The sequence below is a fragment of the Lycorma delicatula genome, chromosome 10 (genome assembly GCF_047948215.1).
Source record: "Lycorma delicatula isolate Av1 chromosome 10, ASM4794821v1, whole genome shotgun sequence".
NCBI lineage: Eukaryota > Metazoa > Arthropoda > Insecta > Hemiptera > Fulgoridae > Lycorma > Lycorma delicatula.
Genome location: NC_134464.1, coordinates 95,666,283 through 95,693,257, shown reverse-complemented (window position 1 = coordinate 95,693,257; position 26,975 = coordinate 95,666,283). Strand labels below are relative to the sequence as shown.

The 26,975-nt window shown below is 31.4% G+C and overlaps 1 protein-coding gene across 5 annotated transcripts in view; it reads left to right on the top strand.

The window, feature by feature from the left end:
* The window catches only part of LOC142331731 (protein FAM177A1-like), a 33,041-nt gene extending 6,880 nt beyond the window's left edge, over nucleotides 1–26,161 (top strand). For 3 of the 5 annotated variants that reach the window (XM_075377783.1, XM_075377781.1, XM_075377782.1), the window contains exons 2-4: nucleotides 1,825–2,007; nucleotides 14,441–14,605; nucleotides 16,429–25,071. In XM_075377783.1, coding sequence (XP_075233898.1) covers nucleotides 1,825–2,007; nucleotides 14,441–14,605; nucleotides 16,429–16,554 — 474 coding nt within the window. In that variant the 3' untranslated portion in view covers nucleotides 16,555–25,071. Of the gene's footprint in view, nucleotides 1–1,824; nucleotides 2,008–14,440; nucleotides 14,606–16,428; nucleotides 25,072–26,142 lie in introns of those variants that run through there. The other 2 variants (XR_012758072.1, XR_012758071.1) reach the window with 2 other exon arrangements.
* Nucleotides 26,162–26,975: the final 814 nt, after the last annotated feature.

Sequence of the window (26,975 nt, the reverse complement as noted above, 5' to 3'; positions counted from 1 at the left end):
ACCAAAATTGGACTATGGGGTTGGAATAGGGGGCTTTTTTCGAAAAAAAAACAAAATATTGCTATAACTTTCTTATAAAGTAAAATATCAAATTCATTTAAAGTTTCTACTATTCTTTGGATAAGGGCCTAACATTTATGTAAATAAAGTTTTTGGATATAACCAACCATTGGCCCAGGGGGTTGAAAAAATGGGGTTTTAAAGACAAAAAGGAATCATACCCCTTAATATATCACATCCCTTAATGGGTACAGTATTGAATCTGTTTAAAGTGGTCATTGGTCCTCTAAACATTACCTAAAACGTTTGTCTGAAACAATTTTTGATACGACCAACTCTTACAGCAAGGGATGACCAAAATTTTGCTGGAGTTGTAAGAAAATGAGGCTTGTAGTATGCTAAACATGTGAAACGTTTTTTCACGTGCAACCATTGTTGAATTGAGTAAATTTGAAGGCTTTCTTAATTTTAAGACGGAAATATTTTGTATTCCCTACTTAGCACCGGTGAGATCTACCCCCATCTTCCGGTGTGCTGAAAGAGATTTTTTTTATATCATATTAAGACTTGTTTACTTTTATGTAATTCTTAAGTTTCAATTTATCTAAAAAAAAATGTCTTAGAATTAAGAGAATTATATATAAAAGTAATCGTAAAAGTAAATAAGTTCGCCACATTCTTAAGGTACCCTTTAATGACAAGCTGTTCTATGACAATTACTGTAGAACTATATTTTTAATTTTTAACTGCTGTAGTTACTGAAATTCTTGCATTAGAAGACTAAGACTACTACTCTGGCTATTAAAAAAGATCTGAGAATTTTTCCTCTTAGAATTTTTTAATTAGAAATTGTAATTTCTATGTGGTTTAGAAGATGACTTATCAAAATAAACATTCAGTACTTTTACCTTTTATTAACAAAACAGTATTTTTTTTGTAAAGCATATAGAACTTGGATGAAATAGAAAAAGAACCACCTTAAAATAAGTCATAATTGAAATTAAATTCTTAGGATTTCACAGGGCTTGTAAATACATAATTCGGCCTACATATGTCTCACAGAGAAACATAGATTTTTATTCAATAATGAAAATTTTCTTTGAAAAACTAAAATGTTTACTTTTTGACTACTTTTAAATTTAACCTAACTTTGATAAATAGAGTTTTTATATATAAAATACATAACTTGTTTATTTGGTAATAAATTACTATCAATACTTTGTAACTGTAGTTTCAAAGTTTATTGCTGTATATGTTTTTAAATTCAATGTTTGACTTTATACCATATTAATATTATGTAAGTGTACTTTTTTTTGTAAAAAAAATACAATTTTTATTGTCATTTATTTTTTTTTTCTACGTGTCATTATTTTTAAAGGCCTATTTTATTCTCATATAAAATAATATTTTTATTTATTTTATTTATTTATGTATATCAGGTTTCAGAGTAACAGGATAGTGATACAAAGTCAACAGTACTGTACAGAGAAGTCATGCTAGTCTGACTTTTAAAACTACCGGTTAATTTGTTCAGCCCTACCATTCATGAGATGTGTGGTTAATTGAAACCCAACCACCACTGAACACTCGTATCCGTAGTCTAACATTCATATCCATATAAAAGCAACTGCCTTTACAAGTACTTGAACCTTAGAATTCCTATAAAAATCAGCTGATTTTGAAATGACTAGTTTAACCACAAAACCAACCTAGAACCACATATATATGCAATCATGGAGTCCTGATTCCTGATTAATAATAGAGGTCCACTGGACTATAATTTTATTAGGTGTAGTTTGAAATTGTTTTTGCTCTTTTTTGTAGATGGGGAGAACAAATGAAGTTGTTCCTTCAACCGCTGATGTAAATGTTGACCAAAAGAAGAAAAAAGTCCCAAGACGAGTTTTATATTTTTCTGATGGAATATTGGAGGATTACAGCACTGATGAAGATGAAATTGATACAGTGAAGAAATCAACCAATAATCAATTATTAACCGCTGACCCGGTTAGTTTATTATTGTTCATTTAACATTTTATGATGGTAGAAATATTTAACTTCTATTTTGACACAATTAGCTGTATCCTTTGGTAAATTTATTATTTCCTGAATTAAACCTTGAATTTCTCATTGATTCTTTATTGAAAACAAACAGAGAATAGTTTGCAAAAAAAATTATGCCATTTTTTAATATTTCGATTTTGGCATGTGTACGATAACTTGTTTATAAGTAAAAGTGTTATTCTGATTTTGTACATGATTATATGAGGCCAGTTCAGAAAATAACCAAACATTTGTAATTATGTGCCAGTGTAGATATAGTGATGTGCGGTTAGCAGCTTGTCTTCCACATAACCTTCTCTATTACCACATGTTCTTGGATTGTTGATATCTTGTTTACTTTTTGTGATATTGTTATTTGAGTGCAACATGTTTTAAGAGATATTGATTTTTATTATGTGTAATTTTTGGGAGCAATGATACAATGTAAAATTTTGCGTGAAAGGAAACTGGGGGGAAAACTTTCACAAAAACGTTTCAACTTTTGAAACAAGCTTACAGAGATGATACCCTGGGTCATATGCAATGTTATGAATAGTTATCATGATTTAAAAATGGTTGTTAGTCAATCGAAGATGACTCTAGACTAGGAAGGCCTTCGACTTTAACTGATGACACCCACGTTAGAAAATCAACGATCTGGTGCATGCAAATTGCCAATTGACTATCAGAGAACTTGCATAAGAGGTTAGCATCTCAGTTGGATCTTGCCATGATATTTTGATTGAAAAATTGAACATTCATCGAGTTGCAGCAAAGTTTGTTCCTCGTTTGATGACCGAATAGCAGAAAGAACATAAAATGGACTTTGTCAGCAACTTCTTGAACTAGCCAATGACGATAAAAAATTCATGCAAAAGATTATAATGGGCTTATGGCTACAACATTGAGACAAAAGTTCAATCGTCAAAAAAAATCGCACATTACAAAAATCAGTACTAACGCTTAAACACATTGCACTAAAATAACAATAACATAAAAACTAAACAAGATATCAACAATTCAAGAACATGTGGTTATAGAGGATGTTATGTGGAACACAATGCTGCCAACCACAAGTCACTAAATATCTCTGTTGGCGCGTAATAAAATTGTTCGGTAATTTTCTGAACAGGCCTCGTACATCCGATAAATCACATCATAAGTGGGTAGCTTGATAAAAGTAATGAATTTTCACATAATTGCCTTGATGTATCAAGGGAATCTGTAATAAAAAATGACTCAGAGTAGCGTTCAAAATACACTGTTATACATAAAAAAATTATTAAAATCCATGTTAATAATCAAAAAGATATTAAATGAATAAACAGAACGTAATCTAGAAAGTATTAAGAGAAATTATTTGTAAATGAAAGTGCAGATAATTTAAGTTTTTCTTAAAGATTAATATTATTTATAACCTCATTAGTTCTGTTTTGAAACAGATATTATTCAGTAAAAGAAAATTTAAAAACTTTCTTTTAAATAAATCTGTGGCTTTTTAAATTGATCAGTAATTTATTAAAAATGTTACTTTATGCATAATAAGTTCCTTCCTCATGTGGCAAAGTAATGTGTTGTGTTATACAAATGTAATTCTTTTATTTGATTTGACGTGATAGAGGTGAATTTTTAATTTAGTAAATATCAGCCTACATGATTAATATTTATGGACTAGCATACAAAATGATTTGTCATCCAATTTTGTTTCTTAAAAATTCATTCTGACATTTTAAAAAGTTTTTACAGATGTAGTAATTCATACTAGAATGTACATTTTCATAATAAATAATTAATAGTGAGACTTCCCAGTAGACAAGTTGTTTATAGGACAAGTATTTTAATGAGAAACTACAATTTAAAAATGACTTCTGTTTTATTTGATTTCTTTTTATCTAAAAGGTTAAAAATATTTTTTTTTAAAAATCAATAACTTTATAGTATCCTCATTTTTTTCGGTAATAATTAGGAGGCTGACACCCAAAAGTTATCAGAATTTTATTTTAAAATTATTTATTATGGTTCAACTTACCCTAGTCTTCTCCAAAATACTCTCCTTTTGACTAATGTTTTTCTACTGCTAGAATCATTTCTGGAAGTCTTCAATTCTGATATCGTTTGTCTGAAGTGTTTTTTCTTTCATGTTGTCAACACAAGATAATATATCCCTTCCATTTGGTATTTAATTCAAGGGAACAGAAAACAGTGTTGTAGTGTGAGGTCACATGTTTAAGGTGAATTAGGGAGATAAATGTGTTGTTATTTGGCCAAAAATTCTGTATATACTCAAGGCTGTGTGGACACTAGTATTGTTGTGGTTAATGATATATAGATATATATATATATATATCATATTTTACTGCTATATATATATATATATATATATATATATATATTACTGCTATATTTTACTTACTTTTACCTCATATTTATATATTTTACTGCTTTGTCTGGGCACTGTCAATGTTATTTCTTTAAATACCTCTAAATAGAAGTGTTGATTCATGGTTAATTAGTGGGATGCAATTCTTTTTATATGATTTCATTAATAAAAAAGTAAATCAATATTTTTGTCATGGGTGGATCTGTTAAATATGCCATGTACTAATTAGAAATTATAATGGGACTGTCTTTTTAGTTATAAAACTGCAAAAATTAGTAAAATATTGGTCTTAGTTTATCGATAGTATATGATATCAAATTAGTATCTAGCTATGTAGTTCAGCATAATTTTAGTTGTTTGTTATTGTTGTATGTTGAAGTAGTCATAAGAAAAATGTGTCTTTTTCATTTTGTTAATGATAAATATTAATGCTTATTGCTGCAAATATTTTTTCATTAACAACCTTTTACAGGTTGTGGGCCCAGATAAGCCCAAATATTTATTATAAGAAGGTGATGTTTTTGGATAAAAATTAGACCACACCAATAACCTATGAAGGGTCATATAGGGTCATTTATTTCGTAGCCAGAATAATGTGTGGTGTGAATATCAGCATATCTGTTTTATTGGGAAATAATTTTAACAACTTGAAGTTTAGAACCTGATCACTATTGGAAAAAGAACAAATTGAATGCATGTTGGATGAAGACATAACAATGGATGCAACTAAGAAAAAGGATTTTCTCATTAAAGATTTGAAAGTGAAGGCTATAATAATACATGATGTTACTGACAAACATTTGGATGTAATTAAGGATGCTGAGACTACAAAAGAAATAGTAATGGCTCTACAGTCTATATTTTTTCATTCAAATGCATTTACTAAACAAACTTTGTGGGAAAAATTGATGAATTTAAAGTGTAGTCATAGAGATAACTTAGAAGACCATTTTCTGAAGTTTAGCATTAATCATGAGTTGGAAGAGTTGGGTTCCAAGATTAATGAATTGGATAAGATATGTTACCTGTTGCTTTCATTATCAAAAGAATATGATACTGCTATAACTTTAGAAACACAACTTAACATTATAATCGATTCAAAAAACCATCTTCATTTAATAACCTTGCTTTTAGAAAACCAATTATACTAAACTTCAGAAAATGGTCTTTTAAGTTATCATTAGATGAAGAGATAAAATTAAAAGTATAGCTCTCTTCAAATTCAAGACCAGATTCTGAAATAAGCTTCTAAGCATCTAGTAATAGTAATTGTTATAACTGTGGTGATAGAAACCAGTATGTAGTCCAGTGTTCAAAGAAAAATACTCTTCAAGGTAAACGAACAAGTGTTGGGGTTAATTACACGGTCGACATGGTGGCTGTGATAGTAGTGGTAAAAGAAGAAGTGTAACAACAAATGTTGCACAAAATTTGTCTGAAATAACTTTGTGACTATTAAAGAAAATATTGGATCATCTTGTAATGATGTATATTCATTATAGACTCAGGGGCAAGTGATCATATGTTGAAAGAAAAACTCAAAGATGAAGAAAATATAAGAATGCTAGTGATGAAGAAAGTAAAAGGAACTATCGACAATTAAGAAATACTATAAACAGGAAGTGCAAACTAGTGAAAAAAGAGTGGATTAAAGAAAAGGGTTCAGAAGTGGAAAGAGAAATGAACATTGGTAAAATAGATGGAGCATACAGGAAAGTTAAGGAAAATTTTGGAGTACATAAATTAAAGTCTAATAATGTGTTAAACAAAGATGGTACACCGATTTATAATACGAAAGACAAAGTCGATAGGTGGGTGGAATATATTAAAGAGGAAATGAATTAGAAAATGGTGTTATAGAGGAAGAAGGGGGAGTCAAAGAGGATGAAAGGGGAAAAACAATACTGAGATCTGAATTTAAGAGAGCATTAAAAGATTTGAATGGCAGAAAGGCTCCTGGAATAGAATTACTGTGCAGTGCAGGTGAGGAAGCGACTGATAGATTATACACACTGGTGTGTAATATTTATGGAAAAGGGGAAGTTCCATCAGACTTCAAAAAAGTGTTATATTCATGATACCAAAGAAAGCAGGAGCAGATAAATATGAAGAATACAGAACAGTTAGCTTAACTAGTCATACATAATAAATCTTAACTAGAATTCTGTACAGAAGAATTGAGAGGAGAGTGGAAAAAGTGTTAGGAGAAGACCAATTTGATTTCAGGAAAACTATAGGGACAAGGGAAGCAATTTTAGGCCTCAGATTAATAGTAGAAGGAAGATTAAAGAAAAACAAACCAACATACTTGGCATTTATAGACCTAGAAAAGGTATTCGATAACGTAGACTGGTATAAAATGTTCAGCATTTAAAAAAAATTAGGGTTCAAATACAGAGGTAGGAAAATTGCTAAGATTTACAAGAACCAAACAGCAACAGTAATAATTGAAGAACATAAGAAAGAAGCCGTAATAAGAAAGGGAGTTCAACAAGGATGTTCCCTATACCCGTTAATTTTTAATCTTTATGTAAAACTAGCAGTTAATGATGTTAAAGAACAATTTAGATCTGGAGTAACAGTACAAGGTGAAAAATAGAGATGCTACAATTTGTTGATGATATAGCAATTCTAGCAGAGAGTAAAAAAGATTTAGAAGAAACAATGAACATCACGGATGAAATCCTATGCAAGGACTACTGCATGAAAATAAACAAGAACAAAAGGAGTGTCTTTTTATATGGAAGTGAAACTTTGACGATTGGAGTACCTGAGAAGAAAAGATTAGAAGCTTTTAAAATGTGGTGCTATAGGAGAATGTTAAAAATCAGTTGGTTGGATGAAGTGACAAATGAAGAGGTATTGCAGCAAGTCGATGAAGCATTTGGAAAAATATAGTTAAAAGAAGAGACAAACTTATAGGTCACATATTAAGGGATCCTGGAATAGTCACTTTAATATTGGAGGGAGAGGTAGAAGGAAATAATTGTGCAGACAGGCAACATTTGGAATAAGTAAAACAAATTGTTAGTGATGTAGGATGTAGGGGGTGTACCGAAATGAAACGACTAGCACTAGATAGGGAATCTTGGAGAGCTGCATCAAATCAGTCAAATTACTGAAGAAGAAAAAAAGGAGATGCTTGTGAATTGGCTGGTTAACTGTTTCTTAGGAGTGCAGTTTAGTAGAGCAAATGACAGCTTAACTGTCATACAAAGCAAGATAATTAATAAGTTAATTAGTGAATTCAATACAGAAAATTATGTACATGTAGCTACACCATTGGAGGCTGGGTTTCTGATTGAAGAATCATAATTGAATGCTACTATTCCTTATCATCGGCTAATGAGTAGTCTGATGTATGTAACTATAATTGTTTACGCCATTCTGGCATAAAGTTTTTCCGTTATTTCTACGAATTCACAGCTAGGGTAGGTCCCGTTGCTTTGTTACAAGGAATGTTTGAATTCCACTTGGTTTCGTATTACTGGGTCCGTAAAGTCCACCTGTCTCTATTATTGTTCTTCTGTTCGACCCTCCCCCCGTCATCCTTAGCGACCGCGCCCCTTATTCTATCGAGTTATTTCTGAATACCCTTTTCAAACACCCGTTATCTTTTCGTCCCCTTATACACACACACACACACACTCTCCTGTCCATTACCTGGATCTGGCTACCCCCGCCTTTTTTTCGCCATCTTTTCGGCAGAGTACCTCCAACATCTCACCACTGCAGTCGCCTCGGGCAATACTCTCCTGCAAAATCTGTGTTAACATTCACGCTCAAGCAGAATTTCAAACTCATCACAACACATTTGAGATTCCGCGCCTCACTCTACCACTAAACCACATCACGCCGCTGTATTCCTGATTCACCGTGCGGACTACGCCCAGGACTACAGAGGTATTCTTCCGTACTTGCTGTTACGAGGTCATCTCTGGCAAATATTTGCGTGCTACAGGCAAGTTCAGTTTTTCTTTACTCATTACGTTAAACCTTTATGTCATCATTCTAATCTGTGGAACATTCCGTTCATCCTACATATGCCGTTCAAGTTTCAATTTCACTTTAATACGGTCACGACAGGTCACGTACAGAAGACTGTCATTTCAGCTGCAACCCATTTCATGTGCTCAATTAAGTTCAGTGTGCTTATATTGTAAGTAACTCTTTTGTACTGTAATATTATTGTGTCTTTTTCTACGTCAAACTAAAATTACATTTTTACATCAGTTAACGTTAAGTTTGTGGTTCATAAATCAGGAAAGGCCAATGCCAATCCAGATTTATTTTAATTTATTTTTCTAAGGTTATGACATTTGTTCATTACTAATTTTTCAACATTACAGCATTTGTCAGTAATGCAATAGTTCTCCAGTTATATTATGTCTATTGATGTTTTGTTTTTCTAAGTATATAATTGTAAATCTCATTTTAATAATATTATTACTGATATGCTGATTTCAGTTGATATTTCTTATGTGAAATTAAGTTATGTTTAGTTCATAATTTCATTCAATTTAAGGTTATGCTTTAACATAAGTTCAGTTGTTTTACATAATTAAAGTCCAATTTCTTTTGGCAAATACTAGCTGTGTGTTTTTTTATTTTTTAACTTTACCCAACATAGCTAGTTGTTTTTGGTCCTCCGGGCCGGATATCATTCCGGATTTACAGTTCATACTACATTTCTTAAAGTAAATTGTTTGTCATAAAATCTCTTTCAAACATTTTTGATCTAAACTTTTTCTATTATATAAATACTTTAAATTGTTCTTTCAAATTTAGAATATCTTATATTGTATTGTTTTTAAGCATGTTACTGAAAGTAATGATGTCATGAAAGTTGTAAACAACTACTAATTACAGTAATTATATAATTAATTATTGCTTGTGATAATTTAATATAACGATTATCGTATCTATTAATTCTCTGATAAAAAATTCTTTCTGATTTTATATTATTGTTGTATAATTAAGTTGTTATTTTTAAGAGTGGTATTTCATATTGTATCTAATCTTACTACTTAAATATTTATTGTAAACTTAATGCACAACATGACTCGTGCTCAGGCCACCATCATTTCAGCTAACGCTGCGCTGTTAGCCAAAGCGCAGCTTCGTGTTAACAAACTCAGGAGAATCGTCAACTTTCACGGAATTTCCGTATCTAGTAAACAACTTGATGATATCAAAGCCCTCGATCAACAGTTTTATGGCATCATCGATGAAATTCTTATTAATAACTCAGAAATAAAAAACCAATCCGAAATTTGTGATATAAATTTAATCAGCACCGAATGGGATTCATTGTTTTGTCCCATTAAACTTGTAGAATCAGAAACTCCCGATTTAAAACAGAATATCAAACCAGTTTTTCATTCCTTATTAGAGACTCCGAAATTCAAAATTCCCATTTTTTCTGGAAATTTCCACGACTGGATAAATTTTCACAATCTGTTCAAAGGTTCCGTCCATGAAAATTCACAGTTATCTTCTGAACAAAAACTGCAAATTCTAAGAACACATTTATCTGGTAATGCGCTCCTATTAATTGAATCTCTGCCAATTTCTGCGGAAAATTATCAAGTCGCTTATGACATTTTAATTTCCAGATATGACAACAAACGTTCTCTTCTAAATAGCTTTTACAGCCGTATTAAATGTTTTCAGTCCGATGATCGTAAAAATTACCTCTCTAATTTTAAGGCCACGTACATTTCCTCCATTAATGCGTTGAAAAGTCTAAACATAAATTTAGAAAATTTTCTTCTTCTGCAGCTTGGTTTAGAAAAACTCACCCCCAATGTTCGAACGCGTTTCGAAAATCGTATCGCCTCGTCAAGCGTACCCGCATACGAAGAGCTGATTGAATTCCTCACGGTTGAGGAAAAAATTTCCGAAAGCCTTGACGCCGATGTCACCTTTTCTGAAAAATCTCCTACGTACTTTAATAACCCTAGTCCTCAAACATCAAAATTCTCCAAGCCAATAAAATCCCTCTTTCTTCAAAATCACACTCCGTCCGGCCGCTGTCCGGTATGTGCGGACGCTCATCGTATTTATGGCTGTAAACAATTTCAAACTTTGTCGCATGAACAAAAAATCGCCTGGTTACGAAAAAATGATCGTTGTTTCCGCTGTTTGGGCTCTCATTCGCCGAACACTTGTATGTCAAAATTCAACTGCAGAAACTGCAATAACTCCTCGCACCATACTTTACTGTGTCAAAAGAGTAACATCGCTCTATTCGGAAGTTCAAACGACAGCACTTTGAAACCCCTTTTATCTTCAGGTCGTTGTACCACTCCTCCGTCCCCTAATTTTTCCCGGCAAAATATTATACAGAATTGTCCATCTCAGTCTTCCAGTAATTTTCAATCGTCCCATCACTCGTCTCTACACCCACATACCCCCACTCTATCTGGTTGTCATTCTGCTCATAACGCTTGCCCCTCACCCTCTGTAACCACACCTGCTCCCACGACACCTCCCGTGGCTCTAGCCCCTAATTTTCTCTCTAATAATTCACCCGTCACTCATTCCGCTCGTATCAGTTCTACTCCAATTTCACCGCAGTCTGACCCCAACGCAACTTGTTTTTCCTGTCATTCTTCTTGTGAACAGTCTTCGACTGTGCTGCTTGGCACTGCCATCGTCTCTTTAGAAGACTCGTTCGGTAAACTGCATACGGTCCGTGCTGTTTTGGACTCCGGCTCGCAACGCACCTTAATTACCAAAAATTGTCTTTCCCGTCTTGCCCTTCCTTTGGAAAATTCTGAAATACGCCTTTCCGGTATTTCCTCTACCCATGCTTCTGTTCTTGGTACCGCTAACATCAAAATTCACTCCTTACCTCAATTCAAAAAGACCTTTCAATCTAAGGCACTTGTGCTTCCTAATATTTCTGGTAACCTTCCTTCGCATTCTTTGTCCCCTTCAGTCGCCCACAAATTTCAACATCTCCATCTCGCTGACCCGACGTTTTGCTCTTCCTCGCCTATTGATCTTCTCATTGGCAGTGACCTGTTCTGCCATGTTTTGGCGCCTTCCGGCAATATTCAAGAATCCGGATTTCCTTCCGCGCTCTACACTGTCTTTGGATGGATAATCATCGGCAACACCTCCGAATTTCTCGCTTCGCCGTCTGAAGAATCAACTTCCTTTTTCAACACCCTATTTTCACAAGAAGACTCTGTTGGCGACACTTTTCATAAATGTAGGGAAACCGAGGAAGTTATGTATGCCCAGCCTCCCATTCCGGATGATCAACGATATGAGCATCCATTTCACCCTACAACCATTCGAAGACCTAAAAAACGATACGCTGTCGCTTCAACTCTTTCTTCAGATGCTACGACCGTGGCTAACAACCGCAACAGATCATACAGGTTACGGACCTACGAGACTAACCGTGTCAAACGAACTTTGGAAACCACTTCTCCCCCTTCTGTAAAGTCTTCAAATAACGCTTCTGACATCGCGTTTCAAGGATCTTCTGCCTCACAGCCTCCTACTCGCGATTCCTGGTGGAATGGACCACCAGCCTTCCACGTTCCTATCAATCGCATACCTCTTTCTAAGCCCAAGAAAACGACTTCTCAAATCCGTTCTTTCAACTCCGCATCTTCTTCCCGAAAAACCCATTGGTGTCATCTCGGAAACATTTCCTGGTAAGGATGGTATCTTCCGTGTCATCCGTATCAAACTCTCTTCTGGTTTCATCACTCCTCCTGGAAACAAGATTCCTCCTCTGGTCTTCTCTTCATGATTCTGCTCGCTCGCCCCCCAGTATGTTTACGCCATTCTGGCATAAAGTTTTTCCGTTATTTCTACGAATTCACAGCTAGGGTAGGTCCCGTTGCTTTGTTACAAGGAATGTTTGAATTCCACTTGGTTTCGTATTACTGGGTCCGTAAAGTCCACCTGTCTCTATTATTGTTCTTCTGTTCGACCCTCCCCCCGTCATCCTTAGCGACCGCGCCCCTTATTCTATCGAGTTATTTCTGAATACCCTTTTCAAACACCCGTTATCTTTTCGTCCCCTTATACACACACACACACACACTCTCCTGTCCATTACCTGGATCTGGCTACCCCCGCCTTTTTTTCGCCATCTTTTCGGCAGAGTACCTCCAACATCTCACCACTGCAGTCGCCTCGGGCAATACTCTCCTGCAAAATCTGTGTTAACATTCACGCTCAAGCAGAATTTCAAACTCATCACAACACATTTGAGATTCCGCGCCTCACTCTACCACTAAACCACATCACGCCGCTGTATTCCTGATTCACCGTGCGGACTACGCCCAGGACTACAGAGGTATTCTTCCGTACTTGCTGTTACGAGGTCATCTCTGGCAAATATTTGCGTGCTACAGGCAAGTTCAGTTTTTCTTTACTCATTACGTTAAACCTTTATGTCATCATTCTAATCTGTGGAACATTCCGTTCATCCTACATATGCCGTTCAAGTTTCAATTTCACTTTAATACGGTCACGACAGGTCACGTACAGAAGACTGTCATTTCAGCTGCAACCCATTTCATGTGCTCAATTAAGTTCAGTGTGCTTATATTGTAAGTAACTCTTTTGTACTGTAATATTATTGTGTCTTTTTCTACGTCAAACTAAAATTACATTTTTACATCAGTTAACGTTAAGTTTGTGGTTCATAAATCAGGAAAGGCCAATGCCAATCCAGATTTATTTTAATTTATTTTTCTAAGGTTATGACATTTGTTCATTACTAATTTTTCAACATTACAGCATTTGTCAGTAATGCAATAGTTCTCCAGTTATATTATGTCTATTGATGTTTTGTTTTTCTAAGTATATAATTGTAAATCTCATTTTAATAATATTATTACTGATATGCTGATTTCAGTTGATATTTCTTATGTGAAATTAAGTTATGTTTAGTTCATAATTTCATTCAATTTAAGGTTATGCTTTAACATAAGTTCAGTTGTTTTACATAATTAAAGTCCAATTTCTTTTGGCAAATACTAGCTGTGTGTTTTTTTATTTTTTAACTTTACCCAACAATAATAACAAGACCAGATTTTTCAATTGCAGTTTCTTGGCTAGGAGTGAAGCATGTTCTTAGATATTTAAGTGCTGCCAAAGATCTACGACTGAAATTCAAAAAGGGTGAAGGAGGATTAAACAGTTATTCAGATGTCGACTGGGCATGTGATAAAACTTAAAGAAACAGTGTAATTGGTTTTATAGTATTATTGGTATTATTTAATTCCTGTTTCATGGTTTTCTATAACACATTTTTGTTAGCAATCTCTGCTATGGAGGTGGCATACTGTGCAGTACTGCTGCAGCCCAAGAACTATTAAATTTAAAGGTAGTATTGTGTGAATTTAATGAATTATATAGTGGAAGGTTTATAGTTATGGTAGGTAGCTGTAATACGCTATTTCAGTGGTAAAACATTAATTATATATTTCAATGGTTGAAAACTTAATGGATCAAAAGGTTTAGGTTAAGTTTATTGATGCATCTAAGACTTTCATTTTAGTTTTTAAACTGTTTAATCAATAAGTCGCCTGAAATATTAATACATTGGCCTTTATTAGTTGACGTAATTTTAGTTTGAGTATAATTACTTTGAATTAGAAGTTAAAGTTTTTTTTTTTGGAGCTTATGTATTTCATGCTATGATTTGTATATATACAATACTTGATTATGTTATATGTTAATCTTGTTCAATTAATAATTATAAACAAATTATCAATCGAGGGGAAATATTGGTATTAGTTTGTTGATACTGTGTGATAGTGAATTAGTACCTCTCAATATATAGTTCAAGGTTTGAAGTTGTTGGTTTATGTTAACATGTTGTAGTAGCTATAAGAAAAATATGTCTTTCATTTAAAAGTTAATGGTTATTGCTGCTGATATTCGTTGTTCATTAACAACCTTTTATGTAAAACTAGTTAAAAAGAAAAAGGTTATGGTGAAGAATAAAAATTGTATTTCTTATTTTCATAACATTATTTTCAGCATACTTTGTATTGGAGTTCCTGGTTTTGGTATCATATCATAATTGCCAGCTCGAAGACATTGGCTGTTTGTGATTTTCTCGGTGAAAAACTTGCTGCTTTTTTTGGTATAACTACACCTAAATATGAATATGAGATTGATTATTATGAATCGGTGAAAGCTGAGGTAATTAAGTATTTTTATTGTTTTTCTCATTATAGACTAATTTTTAATGAGAGAGATTTTTCTCTTAAGAAGTGTTGTTAATTTTTTATTTATCTGTATTTTGTTTGTTGTTAAATCTACCAGAAAGTAACTTGAACTAGTTTTTCATTGTATTTAAACCTAATTAGTACGATCTACCACTATTTATTGTTTGGTTTTATTCCTTAGTGGATTGGTTCCTTTAGTAACTAAAGGTTGATGCCAGTTTCAGTTGTTTTTTTATAATGGTGAGAAATTAATTTTTTCACTTTGACTTAGACTTGATTTTATGAACTTACTTATTTTTCTTATTGTATTGAAATATTATTTTTTTAAAGTACTACATTGATTTAAGCCAACTATCAGAAGACAGAAAACAAATTTATTTGACCTAATCTTGATAAATGTAAAGACGGAAAATACACTATTCTGAAATTCAGCCAGAGCTTTATTCTTTTTAAAGGGATATTCTTTTGTAACTTTTAATGCTTATTGTTATCATTAATTTCTAATTGTTATAGTTTATTAATAGTATTTAGTAAAGTAAATAAAACAGATTTTGTGTGACTGACAGGTAAGAATATTAAGTATTTCTGCAATTTTTTTTTTAAAATTGCCCTCTATGAAATTGAAATATTATTGAATACAGTAAATATAAGTACTTGATGGTACCAATGAAAGAGGAGTGCTATTGACATTTGCTACACGCTTCTGATAAATGTTAAAACCACTGATTCAGAGTAGTATCTATTCAATAAGGTCTGTTGATATTCATTTTAAAACCTGAAAAATAATTAATGTAATGAAAGTATAAAAATTGTAAAATATAAATGTCTCCTAAAATGTACCATGGAAAACAAATGTATTTAGTATAAAAAAATATTGCTCCTTCCAGTATTTTCATTATGAGAAAAAATGACAAATAAAAATGTTCAGTAGAATCAAATATAGTTCGATAGAACTAATCTACTTTAACAATCAAACTAATTTATAACATAACTAACAAAAAAATGTTCATTTATAGTCAAAAAATGAAAATGTTGGCATCAGATACTTTGTTCCTAACTCTTGAAAAGTGTGCGACTAATTCCTAATCTTAAAATAAAACATCTTTTCTTTTCTTAATCTATGACAGTAGTAACCACGTTGTTTGAAGAAATTTTAGATAATTTTTATTAATATTAGTAACAAACAATTAGTTATAAAAAAATTAAAACATTTAAAATAATAATATACACTGTTATTCAAATTGTCATGGTGCCATGGATGCCGACTTATATCAGACATTTTGTTGTTCACTGTTTGGCCTTCCTAGAATAAATTCATTGTAGACAGAACCTTGCAAATAAAAAAATAAAATAAAACATAGCTTTTTGTTGCCATCAATACTAACACAATCCTCATGGAAACATTTATGACATTCAAAAACCTTTTTGTACAATTTTCAGTGATTGATGTTATGAACTGTGACAAATTCACTTAATGACAAGCACGTTAAGCTTGCTGTTTTTGGAAAGAAAACTAGAATGCAGTGTGAGTTGTACGTGGATGAATTTTGCAACTTATGAAATAATAATTTAATGTATAAGATTATTATTTCATACCGAAGATGCAGATTTTATTAACTTTTTGCAACTACTTCGTAGGACAAAAAAAATATGCATGAAACATTGATAAAATTAAATCCCCACCCAGTTTAATGTTATAGTTACTTTTGTATACATTTATGTCTTGTAAACTGAGAAAAGCCTAGATTGATTTGATGATGATAAACGGTAAATAATTAAAACTATTTCTAATTTCAGGAAGAAGAACAAAAAAAGCAACAAGATTTAGAGATGGGTGGCTGGATGAAAGGAAAGCAGGCATCTGTACATTCTGGTACTACCCAGGATATACAGGGCGATACTACTGCCAAAGAGAGATACTGACCTACAAGTTGTTTCATTTTTATTATTGGACTGCCTTGCATTTCTTTTATTTGCTTCATTATATTCATACTTCTCAGGTAGTCGTTGTTTTTTATATATTTGATGTTCTTTAACATTAATTTAACAAGGTTCCTCTTTGAAAATATTGTCAAAGAAATTTTTTTATCTTAAAGTTACGTTAAATCTCTGAATCAGTGTTTCAGTATCTGAAAAAGAGATTGTTACTTGAAGACAGTCGGTTTTATTAAAATACTTGTATAATTCAGTTTCCTAAATATCCAGTTTCATTTCCTTATTTATTTATTAACTTATTTCTTCATTATTCTATTGTGTATTTTGTATGTCAGGTGTCAGTTTATTATTCTATCTCAGATATGCTGAGTCTAATAGTAATGAAGATTATTCACTTTCATAAATGGGGTTTGTTTCTGTTGCAAGTCAGATTAATTTTGAATAAATAAAAAGCGAATGAATTACTTGTAAATTATTCATATGGAGGAAGGCGTAAATTTATTGTGTTAGTAGTTTTAGAATTTAGTTTAACATTATTTGTGAAAATGATTAAAATTCATGAATTCTTCAAAATTGTTAAGTTTAAGATAACGTTATATGAATATTTTAGTGATTTACTTAGATACTGTGGCAAAGTTATATACTGTATGTTCTGAACAACCCTTATGTTTGTATTTCAGGATTTTAATGTTTTTACATAAAAATGTTTTGTGAAAGTATATTTTAAAAGAAAAAACTGTTGTGTTATGGTAACTAATGTAATAATTTTTTTGAAGATAGTATAAAAATTAATACTGAACATTTATTAAATAGCAATGTCTGTAAAAATAAACTCCATATAATCTTAAGCATTTTACAATGTTACAATTGTTTTTTTTTTTTTTTTCTATGCCAGAGTAGCCATTTCTGCCATTTTATTCCTCACAGCCCAATATACAGCCACCATATTAACATGGGCTCTTGTCATACCATAGCTAAAGTCGCCGGACATACAAATATATGATAGGCTGTCATTTCTTCTTCGTTGCATAGGACACATTGTGACGTCTCTGCCACTCCTATTCTGTTTAGATGGTGTCGCAAATAATTGTGTCCAGTGGCTAGCCTAAAACATGCCATTATTACCGCTCTAGGTAAAGTCAGTTGAAGTTGTTTTTTAGGGTCAAGCATTGATACCCAGTGTTTGTCGCCATGATCTCTAAAATCTGCTGCCCTTGTTGTCTTGATAGCTCTGCAGACCATTTGTTTTGCACTACACAATGAAATAGGCAGGATGCGCTGTAGTTGGCATGCACCCACCCACGCAAGGCGATCTGCTTGTTCATTTCCATAGATACCGCAATGGGCCGGAATCCATTGCATCACTAGCCCATCTATGGTTTTACTGAGAGTGATCATCTTTTCTGGCACGCGAGGGTTCCATAAGTAGACGGGGGTTACTAGAGACAATCGCAAGCAATGCTGCCTTCGAATCTGACAGCAGCACTATCTTTTTTTGGCAGCATCTGTCATTTTTTCCAAGGCCAGTATAATAGCAGCAAATATCTTTATTGGCAATATTTGTTTGTGTTGTGAAGTAGTGTGAAGGTGAAAGGGGATACCATCGAGGAGGTAGCATGCCTTTCCCAGGGGATTAAAGAAAGATTCCATAAAAAGCAAAGTACACTAGCTATCTCCATTGATTTTAATCGGTGTTGCACCTCAGGATTCAAACAGATTAAACAGGAATTTCCCCAAGGGTCAGTAATAGTCCAATGCTCTTTAATTTTATGGTTAATGATGTTATCGATACTCTGATGGAAAATCACCTGGTACAGAAACCTTATTTCACCTTACCCTTTGACCCTTCTATCACAGGTTCGTTGGCTTCAATATGGCTATTGTTAATCCTGGATATGAACTTGTATGCTCTTGACCCTGGAGGGAACTCCAGGGTCAAGGTGGGTATAGACCCAAGTCAAGGTGGGTGACAGATCCAGTCATCATGCCATCTCCTCTGTACCTAATCCTTAGGGGTTTTACCAGAGGTCATCTTCAAAAGCCTGAAGACATATTCCAGTCTGGCCACGGACAAGATGCCACTGATGTGAATGCCACAAACGACACTCCCATCAGCACACCTAACACAGATCCAAGAAGAAATGATCTCAATAGGTCCTAAACAAGACCATTTGATTAAGCTGATATACAACCCTAACTAGGCGACGGTGAGCCCAACACGCAAACAGGTTCTACTCTTAACTACTACATTTGATAATTTGGTCTTTTATTTCCTTATATATATGGTCCATACTACCTTTGAGTAACTTCTCAGTTGTCATGTCCTGGTACAATTGTGTTACAGAGTGTGTATAAGGTTTGTTACTTTGATTGGAACATCTTTGCACTTATCCTTGTAGGTTGCATTAGTGGAAGTTTTTCTAGGATGTAATCCTAGAAATAGAAAAATCAACATTTTGCCTGTGTATTGTGAGGAAACTACAGTTTTATAAAATTTACCTGTCATGTGCTTATAAACCCATTTTTTTATCGTGAACCTTTTCTTCACTATAAACCAAAATTTAAAAAAAAAATCTGATTTAAGTGCGTAACAAATTATCTGCTAGAAAACTTTGGTTGTATCAGGTCTGTTAAAAACATTCCCAAACTTTTATTATAAATTCTTTTAACATATCTATAACCGAATGTGCCTTATTTATTTTGAAGTACTTTCCTCCTGAGATGATGCAGTAATTCCTGCACCGAAACAATCTTTGTAGCTTTTTTAGGAATTACAAGTAGGTGTCTGCAAATTTATTGTAATATCTTCAATCTTCTCAAATTTTAATTTTGATAAGGATTTCAGTTTTGGAAATAAGTCAAGATGACCAAGGAAGTTCATAAATCTTAATTAAAAAATAATGAAACAGTATGTGCCTGTTCATCTTTCACTTTTTGTGCTATGCCTGGTCATGTTTTGCTACCATAAAGTATTACACTCTTGATGGACATTATTGATAGTATCTTTCTGATTCTTAGACTTAACAGCTTTATTTACTTTTAAATTTATTGCTAGCTTATCATAACAATAATTCTGTCCATTCAGAATTTCTTTAAATGTTTTATGGTTTCTTCTAGAATGTCCTATTAGGAGAAAAATTTATTAAGGTTATATTTATAGAAAACAATAAAAAAGCGAGATTATTTATTGGATAGAAAAAATATAATTTAGAATTTTTACAAATATATAATGGTCCATCACTTGCAGTACTGTTTTTCAGTATGTGTATATTTAATAAAATTACATAAACAGGCAGTAAGTTAATTTAAAATTTGCATGATAAGTTTTTCTTTGTTTACATCTATTGTTGATGCATTCTAATATTTATTCATAAAATAGGTCATCCTTTATCTGAAAATCTATAGGATAATAAATAAATCTACAAAAACTGTTAAAAAAGCCAACACTACATATTGTAAGAAATTAAGAATAAATAATACTCCTTTGATTCATTGAATATTATCCTTAGGATTACAGAACATAAAAAAAAACTGAAAAATGTAGTAATGGTAAATTAGGTTTATTTAAGTAGAGACAGATTGTTATAATATGTTTTATTTAGTTATTCTAATACAGTATTATAAATTAAGATTTATTAAATTCTCATAAGGTAGGCATTAGTTTAATGTAGAGTATTCAGACAATGTTGGGGATTAATTTAATGTTTTTATAATTCATCATCTTTTTAAGAGATGATTAATAAAAAAATCACCTTAATTTTATTGTAGCCTTTATAAGCTAAATGTAGTAAATAAATAAGGTTCATATTAAAAATCAGTGCCTTCCACTTGGTACAGCGCCTGCTTTACCATTAGGTGAACTATTATAATAACTAATTTATACACAGCACTGTGATCTTCTGTCAATATTTTCTAAAAGCTGTGATTATATTGAAATTTATTTCTTCATTATTATCTAATAATTTTCTCTTGTTTAATTTTGTGGTTTCTTTCATAAAAATGTTTGTAAATGTATTTCTGTAATCTGTATGAAACCATTTATGTATTTTTATACATATATGGTGCTGTAGTAAAATTGATAAGTTGCTTGAAAGTCCTGTTGATTGTGATACACTACGTACACATAATCTGGTATGATATTTCAGTTTTTTATCATCATTTAATAATTTTATTTTTTATCATACTTTTTATTAAATATTTGCTATTTGATTTTATGATTATTAATTTTATTTATATAACATTCCTTATCCGTAATTACTAATGTGTTTCTTACGTGTGATATTCAGATATTTTCATGAAATTGTTTTATTTTAATTCTTTGAATTTCATATAAGAATATTGTTATGCCGACATTCATAGCAGAATGGTAATATTCTTCCTGTACATCTGGAGATTCCAGATTTGAGCTCCGGTCAGGAATAATGTTTTTTACATTCTCCAAAATTCATTATCATCCATTGGAAGCTATTACAAGGTGTCAGCATATTGTTGTAAAATTAGATGGATAAATAATTGCTATTATAAATAGATGTTTTCAGTAATTTTATATTACATTATGTATTTGATTTTTTATTTTACTCTTTTTTTACATAGTGTCACTTTTATAATTATTGTATTATGTATCATAGTATTAAATATATTATTAGTATTTTATTAGTTGAATGTTAATAGAATTGGTTTTAATGAGAACTAATTTTTTTAAACTCATCTTCTTAAAAGTGAGTCATTCAATGTTTATATTATTAACTGCAATATCACATAATTTAGACAGCAATGGAAAAAATTCATGCAAAATGGATTGATGTAAAATTGCACAAAAAATATTTATATCCCTTATGGAAAATGGTTTAAATCATTCAACAAAAAGATAAGATAATCAGAAGTGGATTTAAAAATATGCTGCTTATAGGCCGAGCGACTGGCTGACCCTGCTGCTGAGCCGCTGCTGTGCGGCCCATTACCACCTTCAAAAATTTGCTGCTGTAGTTTATAGCCTAGATAGCCTGTTTAGAAATCTGCCAATGAAGATGATTGAACTTGTGTAAATGCAACAGTCATTACTTACCTGTTACGAAGAAAAAGAATATTTCACTGAAGGGTTTTTCAGTTCATTAATTACTTTTTAAAATTTAAAATTAACTATTTTCTGTTAATTCTATTTAGAATTCTATTTTATAATTTATTCTGAATTCTATTTAAAATTCAGTTTGTAGTTGTAGTTTTATTAGAATGTTTGCTACAGGGATATTTGATTTTATTTTTCATTTTAGAAAAGATTAGAAATTGAACAAAAAATAATGCTCAGTTAAATATTAAGGTAACATGTGTCTAGTTTTATTTATCAAATGTTACTGTAATCAGATGATATAATTAATTTTTAAAAAATATTTATATTTGAGGCCTTCACCCACTTCTGCTGAATACCCAGCAAGTGTGTATGTTTTTTCATTGTGAGTTATTTATTTCATGTTAAGTGATTGTTCTTTATTATTTTTTTTTTTTTGTTTTTTTACAAAACTTTATTGACTGTTTATATTTACCTACTGGTAGAGATAGTTGTGGACTGTGGCTGGTAAATTACACCAGGCTTTGTGAAATGCAATATTTTCAACTCCTGCAATTTTTTCACCAGGATTCATTGAGTATTTTTAATTATAAAAAATTTAAGTTCAGCCATTTTTACTTTCAAATTATTTTACTGCTTTTAGTAAAATGGGCTATGTTGTGGATTTTTTTAAGATTGATACATGCTTATAAATATAGTAAAAATCTTATCGGTTAAAAATGTCCATATAGTATACTTAGTAATTCAATTTATTAAGTGTAAAGTATGCAGCTAGAGTTGAAATCTATAGAGAGAAAAATATAGATACGATTGTATTTTATTTCTTGATAATACATTTACTGTAGAGCACACCTTCAATAGCATTTTAAAAAAAATAGTGTATATTTTTGCTTATTGTCAAAATGGTTTGTCAATTAAATATGTGAATGTGCTTATCAACTGTGGAGTTCTTATAATCATACAGAGCTCTAAATTGATTTTTTTTTACTTTTCTTGTTCATTTTTTAAAATGTATTTTATTAATTTTAATATGATTGCATTCATATAAATCATTCCATCAAATAAAAATATGAAGTTTTCAAAGTGTTAAAATGATCATGAGATTTTGCAGATTAAATAAAAAACAAAAAGAAGACAGGTGTTCATACATCTGACACCACTACCTCTATCAAAATACATTTTTTTTATGACATAAAATTTTGTCTTTAGAAATATAACTTAATTTTGTGTACTTCAAACAAAATTAAGTACTAGAAGAGCTACATTTTTGACATAATTGTTGTGAAATCATTGTGAAAAGAGAAAAAACAGGGTTAAAGTATGGTAGAAAGTAATTAAAACTTTTTTTGAGACTAATTTTTAATTTTGTGTTATAATTTGCGTTATTTTTATAGATCGGTCTAGTTTATTACGGTATGTATGCTGTTACATAATAGCCTAATATAATAAGCATAATAATGTAATAGAACCTTGATTATTTGTCATACTTAGGAGTCAAGAGTTAATGAACAATAATATAACACAAGAAACTATAAAATTGATGCTTATATGAAAATGGGAAAAAGAAAAAACCTATTTGATTGATGTACGAGGTTTGATAAAAAAATATATGGAATTTTAGTTTTTCTCAAAAACTGTTTATTCATCAATATTAATTTTGTCACCTTCAAAGTACACTCCTTCAGATATAATACATTTGGACCAGTGCTTTTCTCAATCTTAGAAGCGCCTGTGGAATGCAATTTTGGGTATGGCGTTTAGTTCCTTCAGTGATTCTGCCTTTATTTTTTCAATGTTGGCAAAACATCACCCTTTCGTGGTTCTTTTTAGCTTTGGGAATGAAGAAGAAGTCACTGGGGACCATATCTGGCGAATATGAAGGCTGAGACATTGTAAAGGTGTTGTTTTTGGCCAAACATTTATGAACAAACAGTGAATTGTGAGCAGTTACACTGTTGTAATGCAATTGCCATGAATTGTTTTGCCACAAATTCGTGCATTTTCTTCAGATTGCTTCACTCACACTAACAGCTTAGAACTTCCAGTTAGTATTTTTTACTGACTGTACAACCTGGTAGCACGAACTTATGATACACAAGCCGTTGAAATCAAAGAATACAGTGGTCAGAATTTTCACATTTGATCGAACTTGACAAGCTTTTTTCAGTCTTGGTTCTTCAGCAACTTTTCATTGGGACAGTTGGGCCTTAGTTTCAACGTCATACCCATACACCTATATTTCATCACCAGTTATGACCTGTTTGAACTGTTCTGGATCGTCGTTTACTTCATTCAGCAACTCCTGAACAATGTTCATCTGGCACTGCGTTTGGTTGAATTTCAAAAATTCAAATAATCACACAAATTTTCACAAATTTTCATGCCCAAAATATCTGAAAAAAATTGCTTAACATGAGCCAAATGATGTACAAACTTCATCAGCAATCTCTCTGATAGTGATTTGGTGATTCTTCATAATCAGTTTCTTCACTTTTTCGGTGTTATCAGTTGATGTGCTGGGACATACATTGCATTTGTCATCTTCACGGCCCTCTTGGAAACATTTGTATCATTTGGAAAAACTTGTTTTATTCATAGAAGACTCGCCAAAAGCAACAATCAACATTTCCAATAAAGTACTGCACTATATTCCATTCTTAAAGCAAAATTAAAGTAAATTCTTTGTTTTATTTTTTCCACAAGTTAAAAATCACCAACCATATCAAAACACATGTAGTCTTTTCAGCAGCAACAATAAACTAAGCATCCAATATGGCTACTAATATAATTATACGTTAGGGGCAAGTGTACCAACACAACAAAATTGTACAATTGGACTTATACAGACTGGGAAATTAAAAAATTCTGTGTATTTTTTTTTGTCAAACCTCAAATATTTACTTTTATTTTAATATAATTATTTCATTACATTTTATTAAATATATGTGAAAAGATATAGTTTATTACATTTGTTGTTTAATTTGTTTAATCGTTGTTGTTATCAGTAATTTATTTAAATATAAATTAGCAATTCAGAATGACTGAGGTGAAAAATTATACTTTTACTTTGTACTTTTTTACTTTGCTACTTTTTTATTACTGTTCAGTTATGTATTTGGCACACTGTTATTATAAGATTATTGTTTGTAAGTGAATAAATAATTTATAATCACTTTCATTGTTATTAAAATTTAAGGATAGACACTGTTAACATTTTGTGGCTTATTAATTAATTAACCTCAAACAGTTTAGTTATGACCATAAAATGAATATATTTTATGATATTAAACTAAAATATAGTTGTAAATATTTATGACCAATATTTAGCCTACATGTTGATGTTAAAGTCAATTATTTATTATTATATATTTTATTTACACTGATATAGCTGTAGTTATTAATAAATGACCAATTTTGTAATATTCTATTGTCAATAAATATTTTAAATAAATTACTTTCTTTGCTTGTGATTATTTCCCAAAAAACAACTCACAGTAAAAATTAGTTATACCCAATTATTCTTTAAATTTTGACTTTCTGAAGTCAGAACTAATTTAAGTGCAAGTTAATTGTAATTTTAACATTTGAAGAAGAATTAAATGTTTTTTTAAATATTTTAATTCCTTCTTTCAAATCTGTGTTATTGAACATTTCGTGCTAATAATGCATATTCCTGATGTTTGTAGTAGATGGTTATGTTTGCTCTTTGGTTTTGATTTTTTTTGTCCTTAAAAACAAAAGTTATTCTCTGAAGTGAGAACTCATTTGAGCCTGGTTTGATGATATTTTATGCATGAGGAATTATTTTTCCTCCACTGCTTGGGCGAGAAAAAAAAAGCAATATTTGTAGTGGCAGATCTTAAATAAACATACTTTAACATCCTGTGTATCTCTAAATATCTTTATAGTTTTTTTTTGTCTTCAGTCATTTAATGAGCTGTCCAGGATTCCTTATCTAGTGCTAGTCATTTCATTTCGGTATATCCCCTACATTTTACATCCCTAATAATTTGTTTTACATATTCCAAACATTGCCTGCCTGCAAAATTTTTCCCTTCTACCTGTCCCTCCAATATTAAGGTGACTATTCCAGGATGCTTTAATATATGGCTTATAAGTCTGCCTCATCTTTTTTAACTATATTTTTCCAAATGCTTCTTTTCATAAATTTGCCGCAACACCTCTTCATTTTTCACTTTATCTACCCATCTGATTTTTAACATCCTTTTATAGCAGCACCACATTTCAAAAGCTTCTAATCTTTTCTTTTCAGGTACTCCAATCGTCCAAGTTTCACTTTATAGTTTTATCTTTATAGTAGTACAGTATATCTATAAACAATTATTGAAATTATAATCCACTGGTGGATATTTTTAGTTATCATACATTTGACTGGTTTGGTGTTCTCTTTCATTGCATTTGGTTCTGTGCTAATTTTTTATCATTGCAGGTTACTACATTCTATATCTTAAGTTATCTATTTTTTATATTCCAATTTTTGTCTTTTACAGCTTTTACCTTCATTACATCCTTCTAGTGTAAGGTTAACTAAACCTGGTTGTCTTTCAAGTTTATTTGACATAAAAAGTATGCATTGTGTTATTTGTTTACAAGATAATACTATAAACATTTCTCCTATTCCTGTTCAGTTTTTCTCTTGTGTCATGTTAGGCAAAAAAAGTTAAGGAAGAAAAGCAAGGAAGAAGTAAAATTGAAGGAAATAAATGTATCTCTTTATTTATTGAATTTATGTATTTATTTCATTAAAAAAAATGTATTTATATAAAAACAAAAACAACAACTGTTTTAGTACACAGTACCTTCCTCGTTATTACTGATTGAATACTAAAGCTAAAAGTGCATTATAACAAAAAAGGTAAATACAAAAATTAAAAGAGATAAAATACATAAAAAGCAACAAAAATATATTATCAAATAACATATTTTGTTTATTCTCTTTTGTAATGATGGATTTTCATCAAGTAATGGCTTTATCCATCGATTATTTATAAATATACACAGTATATAATGGATCATAAATCAAGAAGTTTGGTAAGCTAAAAAAAAAGTACCAGACAGCCTAATAGACAATAGTTGCCAACATACTGACCCCCACCAGCTACTAAAATGTGCAGTGTAAGCTAACAAGATTCCCATGGTACTTGAAGTAGTTGAAAAACCTGACAGTTTTTGATTGGTTATTGCATGTGTGATGGGAGTTTTGAGTGGATGCGGTAAAGGGGACTCCACTCTTTACAAGATGCCATTTCAGTCATCACGGAGCCATGAGGAGCTATGCTCTGTGCTTTTGCTGTGGTAGCATTTTTCAGAAATAACGATTTTG